General features: G+C 40.7%; 2 protein-coding genes across 3 annotated transcripts; one reads left to right on the top strand and one right to left on the bottom strand.

The window, feature by feature from the left end:
- Window positions 1–652: 652 nt before the first annotated feature.
- LOC118123128 (caseinolytic mitochondrial matrix peptidase proteolytic subunit) lies at window positions 653–7,467 on the top strand. Its single transcript, XM_035180275.2, has 7 exons — window positions 653–774; window positions 2,918–3,019; window positions 3,843–3,914; window positions 4,003–4,099; window positions 4,996–5,183; window positions 5,297–5,402; window positions 6,630–7,467. The coding sequence occupies exons 1-7, from the start codon at window positions 763–765 to the stop codon at window positions 6,857–6,859; spliced, it is 807 nt and encodes a 268-aa protein (XP_035036166.1). The 5' UTR covers window positions 653–762; the 3' UTR covers window positions 6,860–7,467.
- Window positions 7,468–8,213: 746 nt separating this feature from the next.
- aldh3b1 (aldehyde dehydrogenase 3 family, member B1) lies at window positions 8,214–19,156 on the bottom strand. 2 transcript variants are annotated; one of them, XM_035180271.2, is made up of 11 exons: window positions 18,911–19,156; window positions 17,864–17,889; window positions 16,989–17,158; window positions 16,013–16,123; window positions 14,906–15,026; window positions 14,555–14,640; window positions 13,800–13,881; window positions 12,119–12,511; window positions 10,658–10,824; window positions 10,465–10,564; window positions 8,214–9,012 (listed from the first exon to the last, which is right to left on the bottom strand). In XM_035180271.2, exons 3-11 carry the CDS (start codon window positions 17,148–17,150, stop codon window positions 8,825–8,827), a joined length of 1,410 nt encoding a protein of 469 aa, XP_035036162.1. In that variant the 5' UTR covers window positions 17,151–17,158; window positions 17,864–17,889; window positions 18,911–19,156; the 3' UTR covers window positions 8,214–8,824. The 2 variants fall into 2 exon arrangements, with proteins under 2 accessions (XP_035036162.1, XP_035036161.1); XM_035180270.2 differs by lacking the exon at window positions 17,864–17,889 and having other exon boundaries at window positions 18,911–19,155.
- Between the last annotated feature and the right edge of the window lie 870 nt (window positions 19,157–20,026).

The following is a 20,026-nucleotide window of genomic DNA, read 5'->3' as shown; positions in this document are numbered from 1 at the left end:
CACACACACACACACACACACACCAGTCTAAATCTTCAAAATAAAGCACACAATCCTCCTTCCCTCAGTCCCTGGCTGCAGTAACACACACTCCGGTCTAAACCTTAAAAATTAAACACACACTTATCCTTCCCTCAGTCCCAGGCTGCAGTAACACACACTCCGGTCTAAACCTTCAAACTAAAACACACACTCCTCCTTCCCTCAGTCCCTGGCTGCAGTATCACACACACTCCGGTCTAAACCTTCAAAATAAAAGACACACTCCTCCTTCCCTCAGTCCCTGGCTGCAGGGCTGCAGTAACACACACACTCCAGTCTAAAGTTCACACACACACACATGCTACATTAGAGAAAGTGGTCACTTGTTGACAATGTTTAATTGTTGGTTGTTAATTACATAAAATGTAAGCAACACTGTAATGTAAAATGAACTATATAGAAGTATAGATAAGTAGATAGACAGGAGCATTATCTCAGCATTTAAAGTTTTTTTTCTGTTGTACCCCTGAGACTCAAAAGTGTTTTGTGGACTCAGACACTTCACCCACCTGGTATGAGTGAAGTTTCATTCATGGGTGAACTATCCCTTTAATGGGGACCTTGACAGTAGGTGCAGCTGTTCGGTAGATGGCGCTAACTACACCGATCTGAAGCCAAGCACCGTGAAGAAGAAGAAGAAGAAGAAGACGGTTCAAAGGTCAAAGTGAGATAGTTTCCGGAGGAGCTGGGGGGTCACACACGGGGGGAGAAGATTTCAAAATGCTGTTACGTGTGAGTATTAGCAGCAGTTCTACTGAACCAGTGTGTGTCACAGGGAACCCGAGGTTTTATAGGAAGTCGCTGGTTAGTGTTGTGCTTCTGTCGTCGTGCTGTTGACCGCGTTAGCCCGTAGCTTGTGTAACGTTGCTTCATGTCATCACCTCTAAACCTGTCAGCTCCACACTGACTCCTCTGGGGACACTGACTAGCTAGCTAACTGCGCAGTGTAGCCCACATGATGGCCACAGGCAGACGCAGAAACAGTAAATGTTCACTGGACGTCCCACCGACTTTCTGCACATGGTGGTGGGATCTCTGGCTGCTGGAAAGGCTGTGTAGCTAACAAGCTGAAGTCGAGCTGATGTGCTGGGAACACCTGGAAGCTCAGCTGGGCTGTGAGATCATGGTGACACGTGCAGTTGGACATTTAGGTTCTACACTTTGTTGTCATTCCAGAGATGTAGGTTACCTCTTGGATCCAACACACTAAATCTCTCTCTCAAACCCAAATCAAGATAAAACAAAGGTTCTCCTGAACAAAATACATCTGTGGTTTATAAATCATTGTCCAATAAAATAGATCTTGGATACAACCTCTAAAGCTGAAGTGCTTATGACGGATTCAAGTTTAGGCAAGCTCTTTACTCACAGATGTAATTATTTAAAAGTCAAGGCCCATATCAACAGATGGAAGAATGAACAAAACACGTCTGCAAAATCTCTTAAGTATTCAAAAACATGCAGCTAGAAGACAGTACAATAGGTGTCATGTGTAATATTCTTCAGAATATACTGTGTTCCCTGATTTTTAATAGTATAATAATTTTGCTATTATATGTTATAATGGAAATAATGAAATTGGAAAAAATGTCTTTGATTGAAAAGGGTGGTGTACAGTTGCTCTGTATCACCATACAAGATTTTTTTTATTAGTGTGTTTTTTTCAGTTTCAGGATCATTCTCTCATTAACTAAACAGGCTCCTATGTAAATAAATGAGGGGAGAGCCACAACTGCACTTTTAATGGTCACTGAGCAACACACTTCTTAAGATAGAATAAGTAAAAATGTATTGATCCCACTCAATAAATTCACTTGTTCGAGCAGCAGATGGTTGAAGAGAGGTAGACAAAAGACCTAGTGAAAGTACAAAATATAAAAAAGATATGCATTCAAATGAAATGTGTACATGAAATACACATTTCACTACTGTCCAATACTTTGGTTAGAGTATGTCAAGCGTGAATAAACCTCTTAAATTTTAAAAGGTCTGTTCGCTTTGATCCAAGATGAAGTTTTAAAGCTATTTTGATATGTTTCTTATTTACGTGTATAAAGCAGATCGGGGTGTATGTCACACAGCCACTATCTTTCTCAGCCACTATGATTGACCCTTGGACATTCAGTCCATCCAAATGTAGATACTTTAGATAATTTAACCTAAATGTATCTGTTTTCCAATTTTAGTGTTATAATCCATCTGAGTTGTTTAAAATTGCCTAACTTATAATGCGGGTGTAATCACTCGATCGTGATTGGACCAAAATGGTCATGTGACACACACTGTCATTGTGTTCTGGTGTCACTTTGAAATTCCAGTATCATGATATGAGATTGTGGATGTTTGTATTGCATTTCATTTATTTTTCCCATTGTGTTTGTCATTTCTGGTCCAATTGTTTTGTGTACTTTCAGCTAAGACTTAATTTAAACTGTTACAAGACAATGAGCCATTTAATTAACTACCCATCAGCTTTTAGGAATCTTTTACAGTGTTTGAATGATCAGTTTTTACAGGTGCAGCTTCAGGTTTCATGAAGGTTTTCCTCAGCTTTTTCAAATGAGTTTAAATTAATTAAATTTAAAGATTACTCATGAAATCCCTAAAAATAATAGTAAATAAGAAACAACAAAACCTGCTCACTTTGCACTTATTATTGGAATAAGTTTATGTTAATAGACTCCTCACTTCCTTTGTTTTGATTAACTTTTTAATATTCCATATTTTTGTAATCTCTATGTAAATACTGACCCTGAATGTTTATACATTTCTCACTTTTGTGAGGTTATTACAATGACACTTGTTTCTTTGTCTTACATGGGAATGGGCTGTAATTGCTGAATGAGCTTGTTCTTTCTGCATGTCTGTCTTTCAGAGGGTATTGCAAATCGGAGGGTTGACACTGAAACACAGCAGGTCCATCCACCACAGTCCTGTATGGAGGAGTCCTCTTATACCGATAGTTGTGGAGCAGACGGTGAGTGGAATGACCTGAACTGGTCGGCTGTGTGTTGATCCTGCACTATACAAACACATGCCCAAAGAATTCAATAAGTAGACCTAGTCTAATACCACCAAGCTCCAACCTTCACCTGAACGCTCCGGAGATTTGTTGTGAACGCATCTGAGCGGAGAATCTCCTGCTGCTTGTGCATGTGTGAAAGGAAAACTCGGCAAAAAACTGACACAATTCTCCAGACATCCTCCAGGAGTCATGTGTGAAAACAGCTTTGGTTAATCACCACAGCAAACTGCCAACAGCTGTATTGATTTCATAGATCTGACCTGCCCTCTGTTGTTGACTTGTTCGGGAGTACATTTGCAGATTCCTGTACGTATTCACATATCTCAGGACGCATTTGCAGACTCCTTTACACATTTTCAACTCGATTACACATATATGGCTTGAGATACAGTTACACAAAGTGATATTGCTACAATATAGGTTGCTGCTTTAAACTTCCACTTGCATAACACTCTAGTAAGGGACTGAAGTAATAATAATAATTTCTTCTGCTGCGAGCTTTAAATCCTCCCACGTCCAAGAATCTCTGATCACACTAACAGGGAAAGTCTCAAAGGTTTAAAAATCAGTCTCCAGTGTTTATTCTTTTATTTTTATGCAAGATGGTTTCATATATTGGAACAAACTGACTTCAGTGGTGTAGAAAGTAGCAAACCAATCAAAAAACAGTACAGTATGATTGCACTATGAGGGTTTTTATTATCTCACTAGATTCAGTGGTTTTGTTGCATTTTTTGTTTTGTCTGATTTAGGATTTAATTGTGTTTTTTTTCAGGGGAGAGGAGAACGAGCATATGACATCTATTCCCGCCTCCTGAGGGAGAGAATCATTTGTGTAATGGGTCCTGTAAGTGTTGTCCTCAGAGTGGAAATTGATAAAGAGTGAAGTGTAGATGTTTCCTCCTGTTTACGTGTTCTCTCCCTGCTCTGCTCAGATTGATGATACTGTAGCCAGTCTGGTTATTGCCCAGCTGCTGTTCCTGCAGTCGGAAAGCAACAACAAACCCATCCACATGTACATCAACAGTCCTGGTAAGAGCATCACTGAAGACGTGCTGTCGTAAACTTAAACATGGTGTAAACCACTTTACAGTCCTGGAAATTGAAGTATTACTCTAGAAAATGGGGTATCAGCAGTTTTCAAAACTTAACTAGTTATTGTCTTATCCATATGTTTAGGATATTGTTTGACATTTTGCTTGATTTCGTGTGTGCAATTTGGTGCAGATCAAAATACAAATTTGGATTAAAGTGAATAACATGTTGTGGTTTTAGAAGGTGGCTGTTGGGCCCTGGCAGAGGTGTGCTAAGTTTAGTTTGTTCATTTCAATAATTAATTTTACAAAACTTTTATTAAGCTGCTCCATTCATATAAATAACACAACATAAATACATCCCTTTTTTGTCCTTTTACAAATCACCTAACAAATCCTTTATTAATCATTAGCCGATGTCATAATATAAATGTTACTCAATAATTTCATGCTGATTCATTATTTTTTCTTCATACATTTTCTTAAATTGAATTAATAAATTAGTATGCACTCTACTGAGTGACATTGTAGTTTCCTGTCTTATTTTAGGGATGTCCTGTCTGTTGTTATTGATTCCTCTATTTGACTGACAGCCCATAGCTTTAGTACTAATCTGGTGCCTGCTTATCAAATAATTTATTTTCTGACAGTGAGTATCTTTGTTCTTCCAAAATATTTTGGGAATATTGGAAAGAAAAAATAATTATTATTTAAGTAAAACATTCACGTTCTATTTTCAAGTTTCCATGTCAGTATCCAGTTTATGTTTTCATTTCAACATTCAGTCACAGCCTGATTATTCAGAAGATTACAATACAATAAAAGTCTATTTGTCAATGAAGTTTGAGCCGTTAGATCTGTTCAGCCTCTCTTTTCTTTCCTCTCCCCTCCCAGGCGGTGTGGTAACAGCAGGTCTGGCCATCTACGACACCATGCAGTACATCCTTAATCCCATCTCCACCTGGTGTGTCGGCCAGGCGGCCAGCATGGGCAGCCTGCTCCTGGCAGCAGGAACGAATGGGATGAGACATTCACTGCCCAATGCCCGGATCATGGTGCACCAGCCCTCAGGAGGTGCCAGGGTAAGCACCATTAAGTCTTATCTGAAACCAAGAATGGAGTAAAGCTGTCAAGTGTGGAAGTGATTATTTCACAGAACCAGCAAAGTAATATTTCCAGTATGTTGTGTCTCCAGGGTCAGGCCACAGATATTGCCATCCAGGCTGAAGAGATCATGAAACTGAAGAAACAGATCAATGTCCTCTATGCCAAACACACGGGGCAGCTGCTGGCAACCATTGGTAGGTTTTCTCAGCACTTTAGCTACAACCCTACTCTGCTCTCAGACATGCACTGAACTCCGGAGATTCCCCGTACTTTTTCTGGAGGAGGTGCATGTGTGAATGCAAATGTCCAGACTTTCTCCGTCTGGCCCCCTAGTATAAAGTCTGCATAATGTCCGTAGAACCCGATGTGAGACCACAGCGGGAGATCCACCGCTGGATTCACAGCAAGTTGGGGGGGGGGTCGATGAAGCTTTTAACACGCAAAAATGAAAAAAAGAAAACAAATCTGTCCGGGCGGTGCCATACAGGTAGGAAACACTGACAAAGGTGTCAAGAGAGTTTGTGGTGATAAGAGCTGAGGCCAGCGTCATTGTGCTCTAAACAAAATCACGTGATCTCCACATTGGAATTAGTACGTTACTTCTGCCTCTGCCTGCTGCACCACCTGTCAACTCAATAATGCACAAGATTTGTTTCTGTTGTGAACGAGACACACACATACACACACTCCCCTTGGTGTAAACCCTTCCACTAGCTGATCAGTAGTCAGTCTTCATCAAGCACATTTCAGCTGACACTGCAGCCACTCCTGCTTAACTTCATAAACTCAGTCCAACAGAAAGTTCTTTAAAACAAAAAACACTACCAGCCCCTCTATGGTCACTAATTACTTAGTTATTATTACTTAATTCCTTGCACCAGGCATAGTAACCTCTGAGCTGGTTGTCCTTGTCACTCAGAGAGAACCAACTCTCCTCTTCAGTCCTATTAACATCTAGCTTGTAATCCCCATACATTAGAATATGGAGATGGATGACATGCAGCCTCCCTAAAAGTGAAGCCAAAGTGTCTTGATTGCCCCCTAGTGGCTGGCTGCAGTATAGGTCATAAACCATGCCTCCATGTTAGCAGATGGGACATGGACCGAACTAAAAAGTCAAAGTAGACGTTAAATAAACGTTTCTCAAAGATGGTTTCTGTCGTTTTAGTTCTTATTGCACAGATTTTTGTTAGTTCATTTCTGGATTATGGGACGAAGAGGAGTCATGTTGTCCATCTTTATTTTCAGTCTAATGTAATCCCATCTCCACTTATCACCTGTTCACATTGACCGTATCAGTAGATACCATGTGGGTGTACATTAAAGTCTTTAATGGAGGGAAGTCTGTTTTTATGGAGAGCAGTGATCAGTCTGAATAGGCCTGTCATAAAAGGATGTTTTGTTTCTCTCCTGTGTCTTAGAGGGTGTGATGGAGAGGGATCGCTACATGAGTCCAATGGAGGCACAGGACTTCGGTATAATAGACCGGGTCCTGGTCCACCCGCCCCAGGCTGGCCAGGATGAGCCTGAGCTGGTTCAGAAAGAGCCAGCAGCCACTGCAGCCAGTTCCACTCCAGCTCCAGAGTCTCATGATCCTCAGCAGGCCCCCCCAGGGACACACCTCCCCTCCTCATACAAACCTGAACCATGAACCCACTGTGGCAGTGCTGTCTCACTTCTGCAAGCACTTCTTCAGGATTCAGTGGCTGACAGCTCCCTAGAGCAAAGCCCATTCTCCATGGTCGTCTTAAGTAGCTACTCTCTTCCCCCCTCAGTAACAGCACTATGCAGTCGGCACATGTGGAAACACCATGTTGGCTTCAACTATCAGGAGGCAACGTACCTTTACATGGAGTGAATTCATTGGACAGTTTTGTTTTTAACTGTTTGACATGTTGATATATGTGGTCTATGAATTAAGTCAAATTTAGTTACTATTATAAGTAGTAATCCAGAATTATTTGTTCCCCCACATTATGTGAGAGTGCACCTGTGGATTGCTCCTGGTGTCATTGTACTCTGTGCAGTGACAAAGGAATCTATCCACATGCAAGTTGTTTGACTCAACGCTGAGGGAAAGTAAAAGAGATGAAGATACTCCACTCTGGGTTTGTTAGGGGAAGAGGAAGGCTGTTAAGAATCTGGAGACATCTTTTTCTGTACCTCTTTGCTGCAGACATGCCCAGCGGTGTGGAGAGGAACTTGTATTACCTGTATTTGAATATTCATATTTGTAATAAATGATAATTTTGACCACAATTCACAAAACATTGGCTGTTAATTATCCAGGGTAGTTCTTCATGGGGCTGGGCAATAAAACAATCATTTCAGAATGTTTATCCACAGTGAGGAGTTTAACACAATTGTTTTGTTGATCTCTGCTCATTGAGTTTGAAACCTTCACTCAGGAAACTGTCTAATAAATAAAGTGACATTATGAACAGACGATATGAACATTTTTGGCCCCATCAAGTTTAGGTGTCACATCAGCAGTAAATGAAATTCTGCACCCCCTTCCTCATTTCTCCTCTCATCCTAACCAGTCGAGGCAGATGGCTGCACAGTGAGTCTGGTTCTAGAGGTTTCTTCTAGTTAATGAGTTTTTCTCTCCAGTTGCCAAAGTATTAGCTCGTTGTGGGAACTGTTGGGTTTCTCTGTAATTTTTAAAGTCTCGACCTAATTTAAAATGCCATGATAATTTGTTGTAATTTGACTAAACATAAAATTGAATTATTGCAAGTACTCAAAGGGACAGACTGCAGATAATAGTAAATCTATTTATGTATTATTTAAATAAAATATCAGTGTTGAGGTTAGTGGAAAAAAAGAGTGTGTGTGTAAGACCTGGACCACACCGCTAACATCACCTGTGCATGACAGAATATTTGTGTAACAGGTTAGAGCAGCTTCTTACCTGGAGCCATCCCAGAGTTTAGGATCACCAGTCACAGGTTAGTAAATGATTTTTTGATGTAAAACAAATTTCAGTTCTTTGGTAATAAAAGTAAAGTTTCAAATTTATTTACATTACTTCACAAAAAACCTTCATAAAAACAGAACAAGCAATTGAAAGACCAAAACTACAGAGGAGAAACCAAATAACCGTCAAATTGAGTTGCAGTTGTTAAAACCATGAGAATCCACCGCACCACTCATGTGAGTGCAAGAAGATGAAAATGATCGGGAAGTTAAATCCCTGACATTTAACATATCTGAGCCTATATAAACGGTTTTATCAATTAAGAACTAACCTTTTTTTCTAATGTGTGTAAACTAGAACACATGAGCTCAGAGAAAGTGAAGAATGTGACATTAAGAACCCAGTTAGAAAAGGTAGGAGTTTTACAATAAGACAAAATACAGGGTAGAATAAAAACACTGTAGATACAAAATGATATTTAGTGACAAGACAAAGACATTAAAGTGGCTGCTTTAGAGAAAACAAACGATGAAAGATGTAAAGTGTGAAGTGACAACAATACCCAAATATGTCAGTACACAAGCATACAAACAACTTTCACAACAGGTTTAAAACAGAATGATTAATCCTCTGCATTAATTTCCCCAGCATTCACTCTTGCTCTCATGGTATAAAATCTTCACACACACTCTGTCTTCACAATATTGAGCAGAGGCTCTTGGGTGAGGCGCTCCAGCGCAGCCAGCCGAGTTTCCTTTCAGTGTAAGGTGGGTAACGCAGGCCGTTGAGTCTCTCCAGGCCCCAGCCACGCAGCATGCACGCCCGTCTGTGGCTGAATGTCTCAAAGCCCCAGCGGCCATGGTAATTGCCCCACCCGCTGGAACCTGCAAAGACCATATTGCCAGTCAAAAAAAAGCCCCAATTACACAGAGGACAACCTGCATCTTCCATTGTCTACTCAAAATATTAGACTCCAACTGACTGAGGAACCATAATTTCAAGTTTAAATAGAGAATATTCTCCAACATTATTAAAGAGACTCGTCAGTCAGGGCTGTGTGAGGCTGGAAAGAGGAACAAAGCCAACATTAGCATAAGATCATGTTCTAAATGACCATGTTGATGTGTAGCAGGTGATCACTACCATTTCTACAGTTAATCATGTTAGCATCTAACATTGCTGAATGCAAGTAGTAACTAAGTACAGCTGAGGCTAATGGAATCTAATTAGTTAGTTTTAATAGTATTTTGTAAGAAACCAAATCAAGTATTTACACTGTATAAAAACTGATTTGGATGCAGTAATGGCAGTAGAGGATAGTTAAGGGAACAGCAAACTTATTTCACTTCATCCCGAGGACATGAATGTCTGAACCAGATTTACTGTCAATTCATCCAATAGATGTTGAAACATTTCAACTAGAAAAACATCATTGTGGCACTACAACTGAAGTCCGGACAAAACTAAAGTCAGTACGATATACTGACCTGAAACCTTCAGTGTCTTAAAACTTAGTTCCAGATTGAATTATTCCAACAACTATTGGGTGAATTACCACAACAGACCAATATAAAATGTTGCTCCACTTCCTATTGGGAAATGATGCATGATAGATTCAGAATCTCAGAAAGTAATTCCATTTATGCACTAGCATCAGACATTTGGAAAGCAGTGTCCTAGAAGAGGTGACCCTCGTTTCAGCCATTGGCTAATTGTTTCCTGAAATGGTAAGGCACAACACAAGTGTATGGATAAACCAGAATGTATGTACGATAGGATTAAAGAAAGTATAATTTATGCTTGAAGGGTTCACATCACATTCATTTAACCATCTGTACATGTCCACAATATGACTTACAATGCCAGCATGTCCACCGTCCTTTTAGCCAGTCCTAATATAAGGAACATGGCTTGACTGGCTAAATGGACAGTGGATGTGCATGCAATGTCAATATTATTATTTGGTTAATGTTGTAATTTTCCAATTGTCATTCATGTAATACTTTTTTACTTGGTAAATAAAAACCCTCCAGATTTAACATTATATATATATATAGTGGAAGATAACCTATTTTCAGATGGCCCAATACAATTAGTCTGAAGGACATAGCTGAGAGACTTTATACAAATCATCTGCATACTAAAGCAGAAAAAAGAAAAATGCATGAAAAACACTACCCTGTAGTTTAATGTCATTGCCCAGATTACATCTCCATGTAAACTGATTTCACGTTTCCAGCTTTTTCCAATGATCTAAGGGATCAAATACTTCCTGTAGGACCAACAGAACCACATACACATAAGTGGGAGAAGCTTTAGATCAAGGTCAAACCTACCTACACCTCCAAAGGGCAGACTTGGCAGGGTCATGTGTAGAATGCCGTCATTAGAGCAGAATCCGCCACTGCTGGTGTTTTTCATCACGACGTCTACCACCTCCAAAAAGCAAAGATAGTTAGATGTAAAATATTAGACAACATGAGGTAGGACGCTGTAAAGGTGGGTGGCTGCATAGTTGTGTGTTCTTACAGATGATTCGTCAGAGAAAACATAGAGAGCCAATGGCTTCTCTTTACGGTTGATGAAGGCAATGCCTTCCTCCAGAGAATCAACACATATGATGGGCAAGATGGGGCCGAAAATCTCCTCCTGCATTAGGGCATCGTCTTCAGCCACGTCCACCAACACTGTGGGAGCTGGGGAGAGGACAACAGAAGTCATTATAGCATCTGTGCACATATTTTCTATCAGCCACTTTCTTTAGGAGAGGAAAATTCCTGCACTTATTAATTTATTAACTAATTCAATGTTACCAATAAAGCCAGATGTTGGCTCTTACCACCAACCTAGTCATAAATTCTCATCATGACTGAGCTGAAAGATAAGAATACATGCAGGGACCCAACAAATCATTTCTTGCAATCTTTCATGACTTGCATGTCATTGTAAGGAGGCGCACAAAACATTCCTGTTCCACATAGGAACAGAAGGGGCGTCGTCATCATAGGCTGCTGCAGCAATGACATTTTTCTAGGCCAACCAGGAAGGTAGCGCCACCCTGGTTCCCTCACCAACCATCCAATTGTAAATTTCCAATAATGTTTGGATAATTGCAGAAAATAAACTGACAAAAGTTTTAGACACTAGCAGGTTGTGTTGAGCAAGATAATCTCGACAGATGAACACTGCTTTTGGGATGATTGAGGCAGACAATCACTAGAAGAAAAAAGCTGATGTTAGGCTATTAACAAACCACACCACTGTCACAAGACATCAACGTCACTACAAAGCCTTAAACTTGTAAATGTGGCCTCTGTACCTCGTCTGAAAAAGCTTTTCCACACAACAGGGAGAAAACACAACAAGGCTGTGAAGGCTGATTAGTGAGTATATCAGGTTTCATATTTGGTGTGATGACATTTAATGTCACTGACAACCTCATTGGTCCCATTAAGCATCTAGTTTAAAAGGCCCTAACCCCTGTTGACCTCAGGACTTCTCCCTGCTCCATTACACTCCTTCACCATATCCTCTTCATGTATATCATCTTAGCTAATGCAGGAATCTAGATCTTGTCAGCCTAGTGTCTGGATCAAAGTGTAGAAAGTGCCTGCACATGTTTCTTAAAAATTGGGGCATTTGCAAGCTGTCAATTGCCAAGTCGCTACACTTTCATTGTACTGTAGTTACACCTTTTGTTTATCATTATAAGTAAAATTTTGAAAGCAATGTCTGAAGCTTTCTCCCAAAAGAACAAAAAACAAATACAGACAAAAAAGAAGACAGATTTATAGTTAGATGATCTCTTTAGTTCAGGTATAAAAAAGGGAGACATTTGTACGATTATATCAACAAGTAAATTGTTACATTAGAATGTTGCTGTAGCTCCACATGTGATTTAAGGTTTTGATTTTGAGGTACATGATGTTACAGCCGGAAATAAGGCTCATATGGTGCAGAGCATTGCTCTTCTCCTGCTTCTTAACCTACCTATGTACCTGTCCTCCTGGTTGCTCTCTCCTCCCACAACAACTTTGCCTTTGGACCTCCCGAGCAGTTCCATCAGATGTGTCCAGTGTCGAGGGGACACGATGCGTGACAGGTCGGGAGAGGTTTGAGGCTCCGTGCCATAGAAATCCTTCAGGGTTTCACGTATTTTAGGAAGCAGGGCGTCCCGTGTGGCCGGTGTGCACAGCACATAGTCCGGTGCGACGCAACTCTGGCCAGAGTTAAAATACTTTGCCCACACCAGGCGGCGAGCAGCAGCTTCCATGTTCACGCCACCATATATCAGGCACGGAGTCTTGCCACCCAGCTCCAAGGTCACTGGAGTCAAGTGGACTGAGGCTGCCACCAGGACACTGCGTGCCACAGCCTGAGAACCTAAAAGAGAAAGAGGAAGTCAGTGTCCAAAGTGGATGGATTCTTCCTCTGAAGAGTATGAACTACATTTCAAGGCAAAGCAGCGGCGGTACATGGACGTAGGAGTGTGCAATATGATCAAAATCTCACAGCCCAACAAGTTGTTTCATATAGTTACCCATTAATTCTACCTTTTTTCCTCTGATTAAATGGTGTCAATGCCTTTGCAGATGTTAAAGCAACACTAACATTTAGTTAGTAACAGCGCCCCCTGCAGCCACTCGTGGTGATTCATTCTGTTGATAGGTCTTTGTGTCTCGTTTTCTCTACATGAAAACCACTTCATTGCGCAATTCTATCAATGTGTTGAGCGGGGCTGTGACTGGGATGTTCTCCTCACTGAACTGAAACAACTAACAGTGGATATTGGATCATGGAGCTGCATTAATTTGTAACAGCAGCTCTTGGCTGCATCCGTCTTCATGATTCTGGTCCATAAGTTGTGTCACAGACAACATCTGATTCTGGGGTTCGTTTTGAAAACACCACTGTGGCCCCCTCTGTGATGTTTGACCTGACGCTCGCATTTGATGGACAGATAATAACATGACCAAAATCATTTATGTTCAATTACTGGACTGGGTTTAAATATACAACTTATTATGCAGCGTTAAAATATTGTCTCAAAATATGTTTAATACTTAAACAGATTGCTAACTGTACATCATAGTAGTATATGAGGACGAGTGTTGGTTCATGCAATAGGAATCCAGTTGACTGGACTGCTGCACACTACTTTCAGAGGGAAATGCACAACTACAAAACTTGTAGTCTACTTTTTTTCTTCTTCTTATAAATAAAGGCACTGTCTTCCTCTCACAAATGAAAACAAATATTCTTAAGCAATCAATGTAAAACACTCAGTTTTCACTGCTACAGTCTTATGTGGTCTGGTGTCATCAGTGCCACATTGCAGCTAATATTAGCAAACTCAATGAAATCATCACTCACTAACATTGATTAGTAAGTTTACTGAATTTTCTATAGGTTATTTTTAATGTTGTTGAAGCACCTTGGGAAATGAAGGGAAATCCAATTTGCCCTGCAGCTGAACTCAGATGGAAGCAAACAGAGCAAATGGCTCACATTTGCACACCCTAAATATAGGCTGTTGATAAACATCATTTTATAAAGTCTAGAAACAAATTGCTGACATTCTGGTCTGTAGACCAGTGTAGATGGAAACAGACGTATCAATTTTAAATACTTTGACGTGCCGTTCAATCTGATCCATCTGGGAGACTCGTACCTGTGTAAAAGATGTGGTCAAAGCGATTCTTCAGAAGTGCTTTGGTCTCCTCTGCTCCACCCTGAACCACTGCATAACAGTCCTGTCAAAATAAGAGTCATATTCTTAAGTGTTAAATTTACTATTCCAAGCTCAAAGGTCTAATATGAAAACTCAATTCTAATGTCTTGACTGAACATCAGCATGGCCAATATGAGCAGAGCTATAGACAGACAAATAAAAAGGAAAAACCTGGCTCGAGGCTCACTTACACTTTGTTGGGTTTAATGTTATTTCATTCACCACGTCAAAACGTTATTCACAGCATCTAAAGAAGATTCTGTGGATCCTATTGGTTATTCAGGAGGATCATAGGGTTGTTTCAGAGGTTTTGTGGTCAAATAATCCAGTCAGAGTCTGAGGTTTTAATGGTCATTGAGAGTGTCCTGTAGGAGGTTCAGGGGGAGGTGACTCAGGAGCCTCCTAGTGAATCTTCTAGGTAGTTAAAGACCTATGGGTAATGTGGTAATGTCCTTTGAAATATTTCAATTTATACCTCCAGCAGACTGCAATACACTTGAATAAATTATAGCTGCTTTCAGAAATACACAGAACGCAAATGTCAGTTGCTCCAGACATTTTCTGAAACTTTCCTGGCATGTCCTTAAAATGTCCAAGTGAGCCGATGTGAGAATACAGCAGGAAATACTGCTGAATCAAAAGAGTCTATTAAAAAATCTTGGGAACAGTAAAAAACGTCAGGGGGGTTTCTTTACCTGAGACAGATACTTGGGGATGAGTTCTGCTATCAGATGTTCTGTGGCAGCACTGATCTCTGAAGGCTTGATGATCACACAGTTTCCTAGATGGAAACATCAACCAGCAAGTAAAGACATCACCTCATCTAATGTCACTTTGTGATAGAGGTCAACTTTACTGAGAGTAGACAAACACAGCCTGACTATTACACACCACTGATAACTTTAGATGACTGGATATAATGTGTTGTGACATGGCAAAGTATAAATGAAACCAGTTTAAGTTTGATTTAGCACTAGATAGTCATTTTATTTATAGTAATATGAGAAAAGATTGACTTTTGCAGCTCATATGGATGTGAATCGTACCTGCTGCAATGGCTCCAACCATGGGTAAGATGAGGAGTTGCAGGGGGTAGTTCCAAGCCCCAATGATTAAAACCACTCCTAATGGCTCTCTCCGTACAAAACAGTCGTCCAGCTTTGTGGCCTTAAAATTGACAAATAGAAAAGCTACAATGCAATGAAACCCATACATTTAGAAATCAGTACATAAACAATCTTCTGAAAATAACAAAGCAAACACTTGCAACATCATTTTGAAATATTTCACATTGGAAAGTAAAACAGTATCATGCACCATATGCAGGACTTCAGTTTCGAGGGGGGGGGGGGTCGCACCACTAAGGGTTTTTAATTCTATAAACTGTGGCTGCACTTTAACAGCATTTAAGTGTATTACTACATTTATTTTTTTGCGTTCTTTTCCAATTATGTCTAACTAGATAATAAAATAATTTTATGGCATTCATTCTCTGTATGTTTGTCGAAGGTTTAATCTGAGCCAGGCCATGCAACACGTGGTAATAGCCAATATGCAAAGTCCACGCTTTGGAATCAGTATCAGGAATTGGAAAATGGTATCGGAACATCGCTCATTTTCAGGTTTGCTTGCCCCCAATTAAAACTTTAAAAGAGCAACTTAAACGACATTCCACTGGTTTTACACATTAATGCCAGTTTACTCCTGATGAGGAGTGACATCTGCCCTGTGACTTTTTCCTGACTTTGATAGGATAACCTTGAAATGAAGCCACACCTCCAGTTTGTTGTTGGAACATAGTGGATATTTAGAAAACAGCAAAGGACCTGATAAAAGATGTATAGATGCTAAATGGTGCTCAAGTGGTTATGGAGCTTGAAACCAAATCACAAGAGGCCACTTTACCACCAGCTGAAAAACTCTCTCTCTCTTTTGACCAAAAGGTTTAAATTGTGGCCTTGCTGCAGTGAAGTAGATATGGCCAACAGGCCAAATGATAGCACAGTGACAACACATTAGAATCACTGCTGGTGGAAAAAATGATAAAAAATCCCTTTGTTATTTGCAATGTTAGTCACAAATTTGTCAGGACATCACATAATTACGGTCTATGAAAAAAATATTAATAGAGCTTAAATTGTGTTAAAACCTACCAGGTTCCTAGTGACATACTCCTGCTTCATCCAGCTGTTCAAGTTAGCGTTGGCATAGTAGAGCTCATTGATCACCATGTCAACCTCAGACAGGACGGCTTCAAACTTTGGCTGAGGATGAAGAGAAGCAACCAAAAAGGGAAGTTAGTGCTGGTTGGATTGTAGCTTATAAACTAATATATGCTGTGGTTTAAATACTGTGTTCTTTTTTTTTTTAAACAAAAATGTACGAATTAAAATATTTTTAATAATATTTGTGCTGTTGGCGTTTAATGTGTCAGGATTGGTGTTAATACTGAACTGCATAGGGACAGCTGAGCTCAGTTAGCTTCTCGCATTGCTATGTTTTATGGAACATGTGTGTGTATGTGTATGTGGGGGGGTCCCTTCTAGCTGCTTTCAGACATGCACTGAACTCCAGAGACTGGCTGTGTGTGTGAATGCAAATGTCAGACAGCTTCCAGACTTTCTGCAGATTTTCTCCTGCCAATCCTCATGTAAAGTCCGCAGAAAAGTTGATGTGAGAACACAGCAGGAGATCATCACAGGATTTATTTTTGAGTGAGTAGTGGTGATGATGTTTCTAATATGCGATAGACATAAAAATAAATAATAAAAGAAATATCTCAGCATTGGTTACATCACAGAAAAGCAGAGTCATACACGTATAAGGCACAGACGAAGATCTCCAGCAAGCTTTCGATGATAAGAGCCAAACCAGTGTTGATGTACTGTAAACCAAAACACGTGATCTCCGCAGCAGAATTTAAACGTTACATCCTGCCGGCTGCATCACCCCTCACCTGAATGCTCTGGAGATTTCTGTGTTGTGAATGCTTCCGAGCGGAGATTCTCCTGCTGCGTTGTGTATGTGTGAATGGCAAACTCCACAGAAAGTCTGGACCCTATTCTCTGGACTTCCTCCGGAAGTGATGTCTGAAAACGGCTTATGAGACACATGAGCACAGTCTTGTACCTTGGCGAGGTCTTTGTGCAGCGCATTGACAATCTGTTCCTCGTTTTCTTCGAGCATGGCTATGAGCTTGGTCAGCTGTGTTCGTCGAAACTGCTCTGGGATTGTGACGCCTGAACGAAACGTCTCCCGCAACCTCTCCACAACCTGGCTCTGGTCGTCCATCCTGTCACCTGGAACACAAACAGGGCTCAGCTTTCAAATAAGTGCACATGAAGACAAGAAAGCAAAAAACTCACATTTGTGAAGGTGTAACAGACAAAAACTTTTTAAATATCTACTGTTGTTCATTTGACTTTTTTCCACAGCAGCTATTTTGACATGGAATAGCAGGTACACACAGAGAGGTGTTACTCCTCACATTCATCAAGGCTCTGTACCTACATTGATGAGTAATGCCAGTGTTTGCCTGCGGTTTCATGTTAAAATGGCTGCTGTTGAATAAAGGCCTCTTCAGTGTTTCTGAGAAATACTAGCTAGCCAGAGGAATAATGTAATTTAAGTGTACAGTTTAAATAGCTACTAAAGATGTCTACAGTTCAAGTATATTTAAACTGTACAGTCAGTGATGTATAGGTGCCTGGAGAAGAGGGTATACTTTAGTTCACCCGAAAGAGGTCAAATTGTCACTTATTTCCTGATGCAGATTGTGCATCAATACTGGCCCACAGACTTTAGGCTGATGCAACTACCTGATGAGTCAACTCAGCCATTTATGGGCTGGTGCTTTTTATTGTAAACTGTTGATTTGCAACCGACAGAGTGGGAAACCCTTATTGAATTACATTAGGGTGAATTTGTGCAATGTGAGACATGTTTCGCAATTTTGACTTCTGTGACTTGTTCCTTTATCTGTTCTACAGATCAGATCAACATACCTTTCTGCAATCTTTAAGATGTTGTCCTACCACACCAGAAGAAAGAATGGAGATATCAAACTCAGAGGAGACATGACTCAGCTTTTAGTGTTCTTTGTGCTAAACAAAATTCGGTCTGATCATCCCCACTCTGTGAATTCAGTCACATGATATCCATGCTAACCTATAGCAAGTCGTGTTGACTAGATTTTATTAGAACAGAAAATAAAAGAGTGGGGCTCAGGTGTCCAACATCACCCAATGTCCCATGTTCAGTAGCGTTTAGTAATGGGGGGTCAGTTAATCAGGAGGTCAGGGAAAGGGCTGGTGAGGTTTTTTTACCTGGAAGACAAATAGGACTCGCCCTACTATGCCTCTTATTGGCTTGCTCGGATGTTCTTATCCTAACTAACCAATCAGAGGAAGAGCAAGGGTGAGGCTTTCGCTGTCCTATGAAAAAAAAACGGCTTAATGAATGATGCGCACCTCACACGATGTAGAGGTGGGTGTAAGCAATGTTGATTGAAAGATAATCAACATGCAGGTAAACGGCGAATACTGTGTGCAATATTAATCTGTCTATTCAATGTTTGTTCATTCATGACACTTTTAGAACATGAAGAGTTTCTGACCCATAAACACGTGTTAATTCGGCTAAAGCTTCAAACCCACAGCAAATAGCCCATATCACTGGATATTTTTAGGAGGGGCACAACATATTGTAGCTGGAGAGGAAAGATAGAGAAAATATCTGTAAACTGAATTTACCACAAGACTTAAAGACTCGTTTCCAAAGTCCTCAGGTAACTAAAACCCATTTGGCTGATTCGTCCCAGGAGGACCGCTCACCACGGTCAGTGACGGCGACATGCGCCCACGTGTCGGGTTCAGACAAACTGGCGGCAAACACACGGAGTTCCAGCTTCGTGTGGCCGCAGCACAACGTGAGCGCGCCATGAGCAGGTCTTACAACCCTTTTACGAGTTAATTAGTTTAATTAGTACACGAGTGTTTGACAAACCGAGCAGAAATGTAACAGAATGACGAGCGAGGTGGAGTTGAATCTACCTTTGACTTTGAGTTGCGTGTCTCAAACCGCGCCAGCCCCGCAGACCCCGCAACCACCACCAGCTGCTGCACACCGACGAGTCGCGAGTGTTTCCGGGAGTGGTTCCTTTTCAAGCCGAACTACCGGTTCGACCTGGCAGCTCCGGGCAATGGGAGGAGGAGGAGACGAAGGTTTCGGTCTGCCGTTGAATAACAACCTGCAGAACGAGTCAGGCCACGCAGCAGTGACCTCGCAAGTTCAGACTGGATCTCCCTGTCACTTGAGTAAGGAAGGATAAAGAGACGTCATCCTCCATCACAGTCTCTGTGATAAAGCGTGTGGCGGGAGAGTTGTCAAACAATCTCAAGAACGAAGTAGACTACAAGTGGTGTGGCTCAACCAATCCTTTGTATTATGTTGCACACTTCAGGCTCTTAGTAAACTATTGGTATTTGATAGACATCGACTCAAAGGGATAGTTCATTGAACAGTTTACAAAACACTTTGAGCGTTTCATCCAAATCCAATACAATTTAAGTAACTGGCGACTCCTTCAAACATAAGAAAAACTGAAAATGTCTCCATACTGCTCCTGTGGTGTCATCCCAGTGTCTGTAAGCCGTCTGGGCTTATTCAAATGCGACTTGAAACAAGGTCATTTACACCATGTTTTAAGACTAAACGTCCACTATGATCCACGCTCAAACGCAGCTCCAGAAGAGGATCGCGGGACTTTTAGGCAAAATTTTGTGTAAATGATGCTGTTTCCTGTCGAATTGGAATGTCGGGGCTTATGGACACTTGGATGACACCACAGGAGCAGTATGGGGACTTCTTTTTTTCACATTTGAAAAATCAATCACCAGTTACTTCAATTACATTGGATATGGCTGCAATGCTATTTACCTGTGAAACTCCAAAAGTGTTTTGTGGACTCAATCACTCCTCCATCGGCATAGTGGTGAGTAGATGAGTGAAATTTCATTTTTGGGTGAACTATCCCTTTAAGTGTGGCGGGATTCCACATGCAGAGATCAATGGTAATATTATCAAGGAAAATGTTTGACAAAATCATGGAATTTACAAAAGAAATGATACACAGTGAATTGTAGAGGAAGGTAAAGGCTCTCAGTTGG

This window comes from Hippoglossus stenolepis, chromosome 16 (genome assembly GCF_022539355.2).
Source record: "Hippoglossus stenolepis isolate QCI-W04-F060 chromosome 16, HSTE1.2, whole genome shotgun sequence".
Classification (NCBI taxonomy): domain Eukaryota; kingdom Metazoa; phylum Chordata; class Actinopteri; order Pleuronectiformes; family Pleuronectidae; genus Hippoglossus; species Hippoglossus stenolepis.
Note: the sequence above shows the minus strand (reverse complement) of the source record. Positions and strands in the feature narration are given on the sequence as shown.

Coding starts and splice junctions, on each gene's coding strand:
- LOC118123128 (XM_035180275.2), top strand. Junction 5,184..5,296: donor AGCCCTCAGGAGGTGCCAGG/GTAAGCACCATT, acceptor TTGTGTCTCCAG/GGTCAGGCCACAGATATTGC. Junction 5,403..6,629: donor GCAGCTGCTGGCAACCATTG/GTAGGTTTTCTC, acceptor CCTGTGTCTTAG/AGGGTGTGATGGAGAGGGAT.
- aldh3b1 (XM_035180271.2), bottom strand. CDS start 17,150: ATGGACGACCAGAGCCAGGTTGTGGAGAGGTTGCGGGAGACGTTTCGT. Junction 15,027..16,012: donor AGTATGTCACTAGGAACCTG/GTAGGTTTTAAC, acceptor GTCAATTTTAAG/GCCACAAAGCTGGACGACTG. Junction 13,882..14,554: donor TCCCCAAGTATCTGTCTCAG/GTAAAGAAACCC, acceptor TTATTTTGACAG/GACTGTTATGCAGTGGTTCA.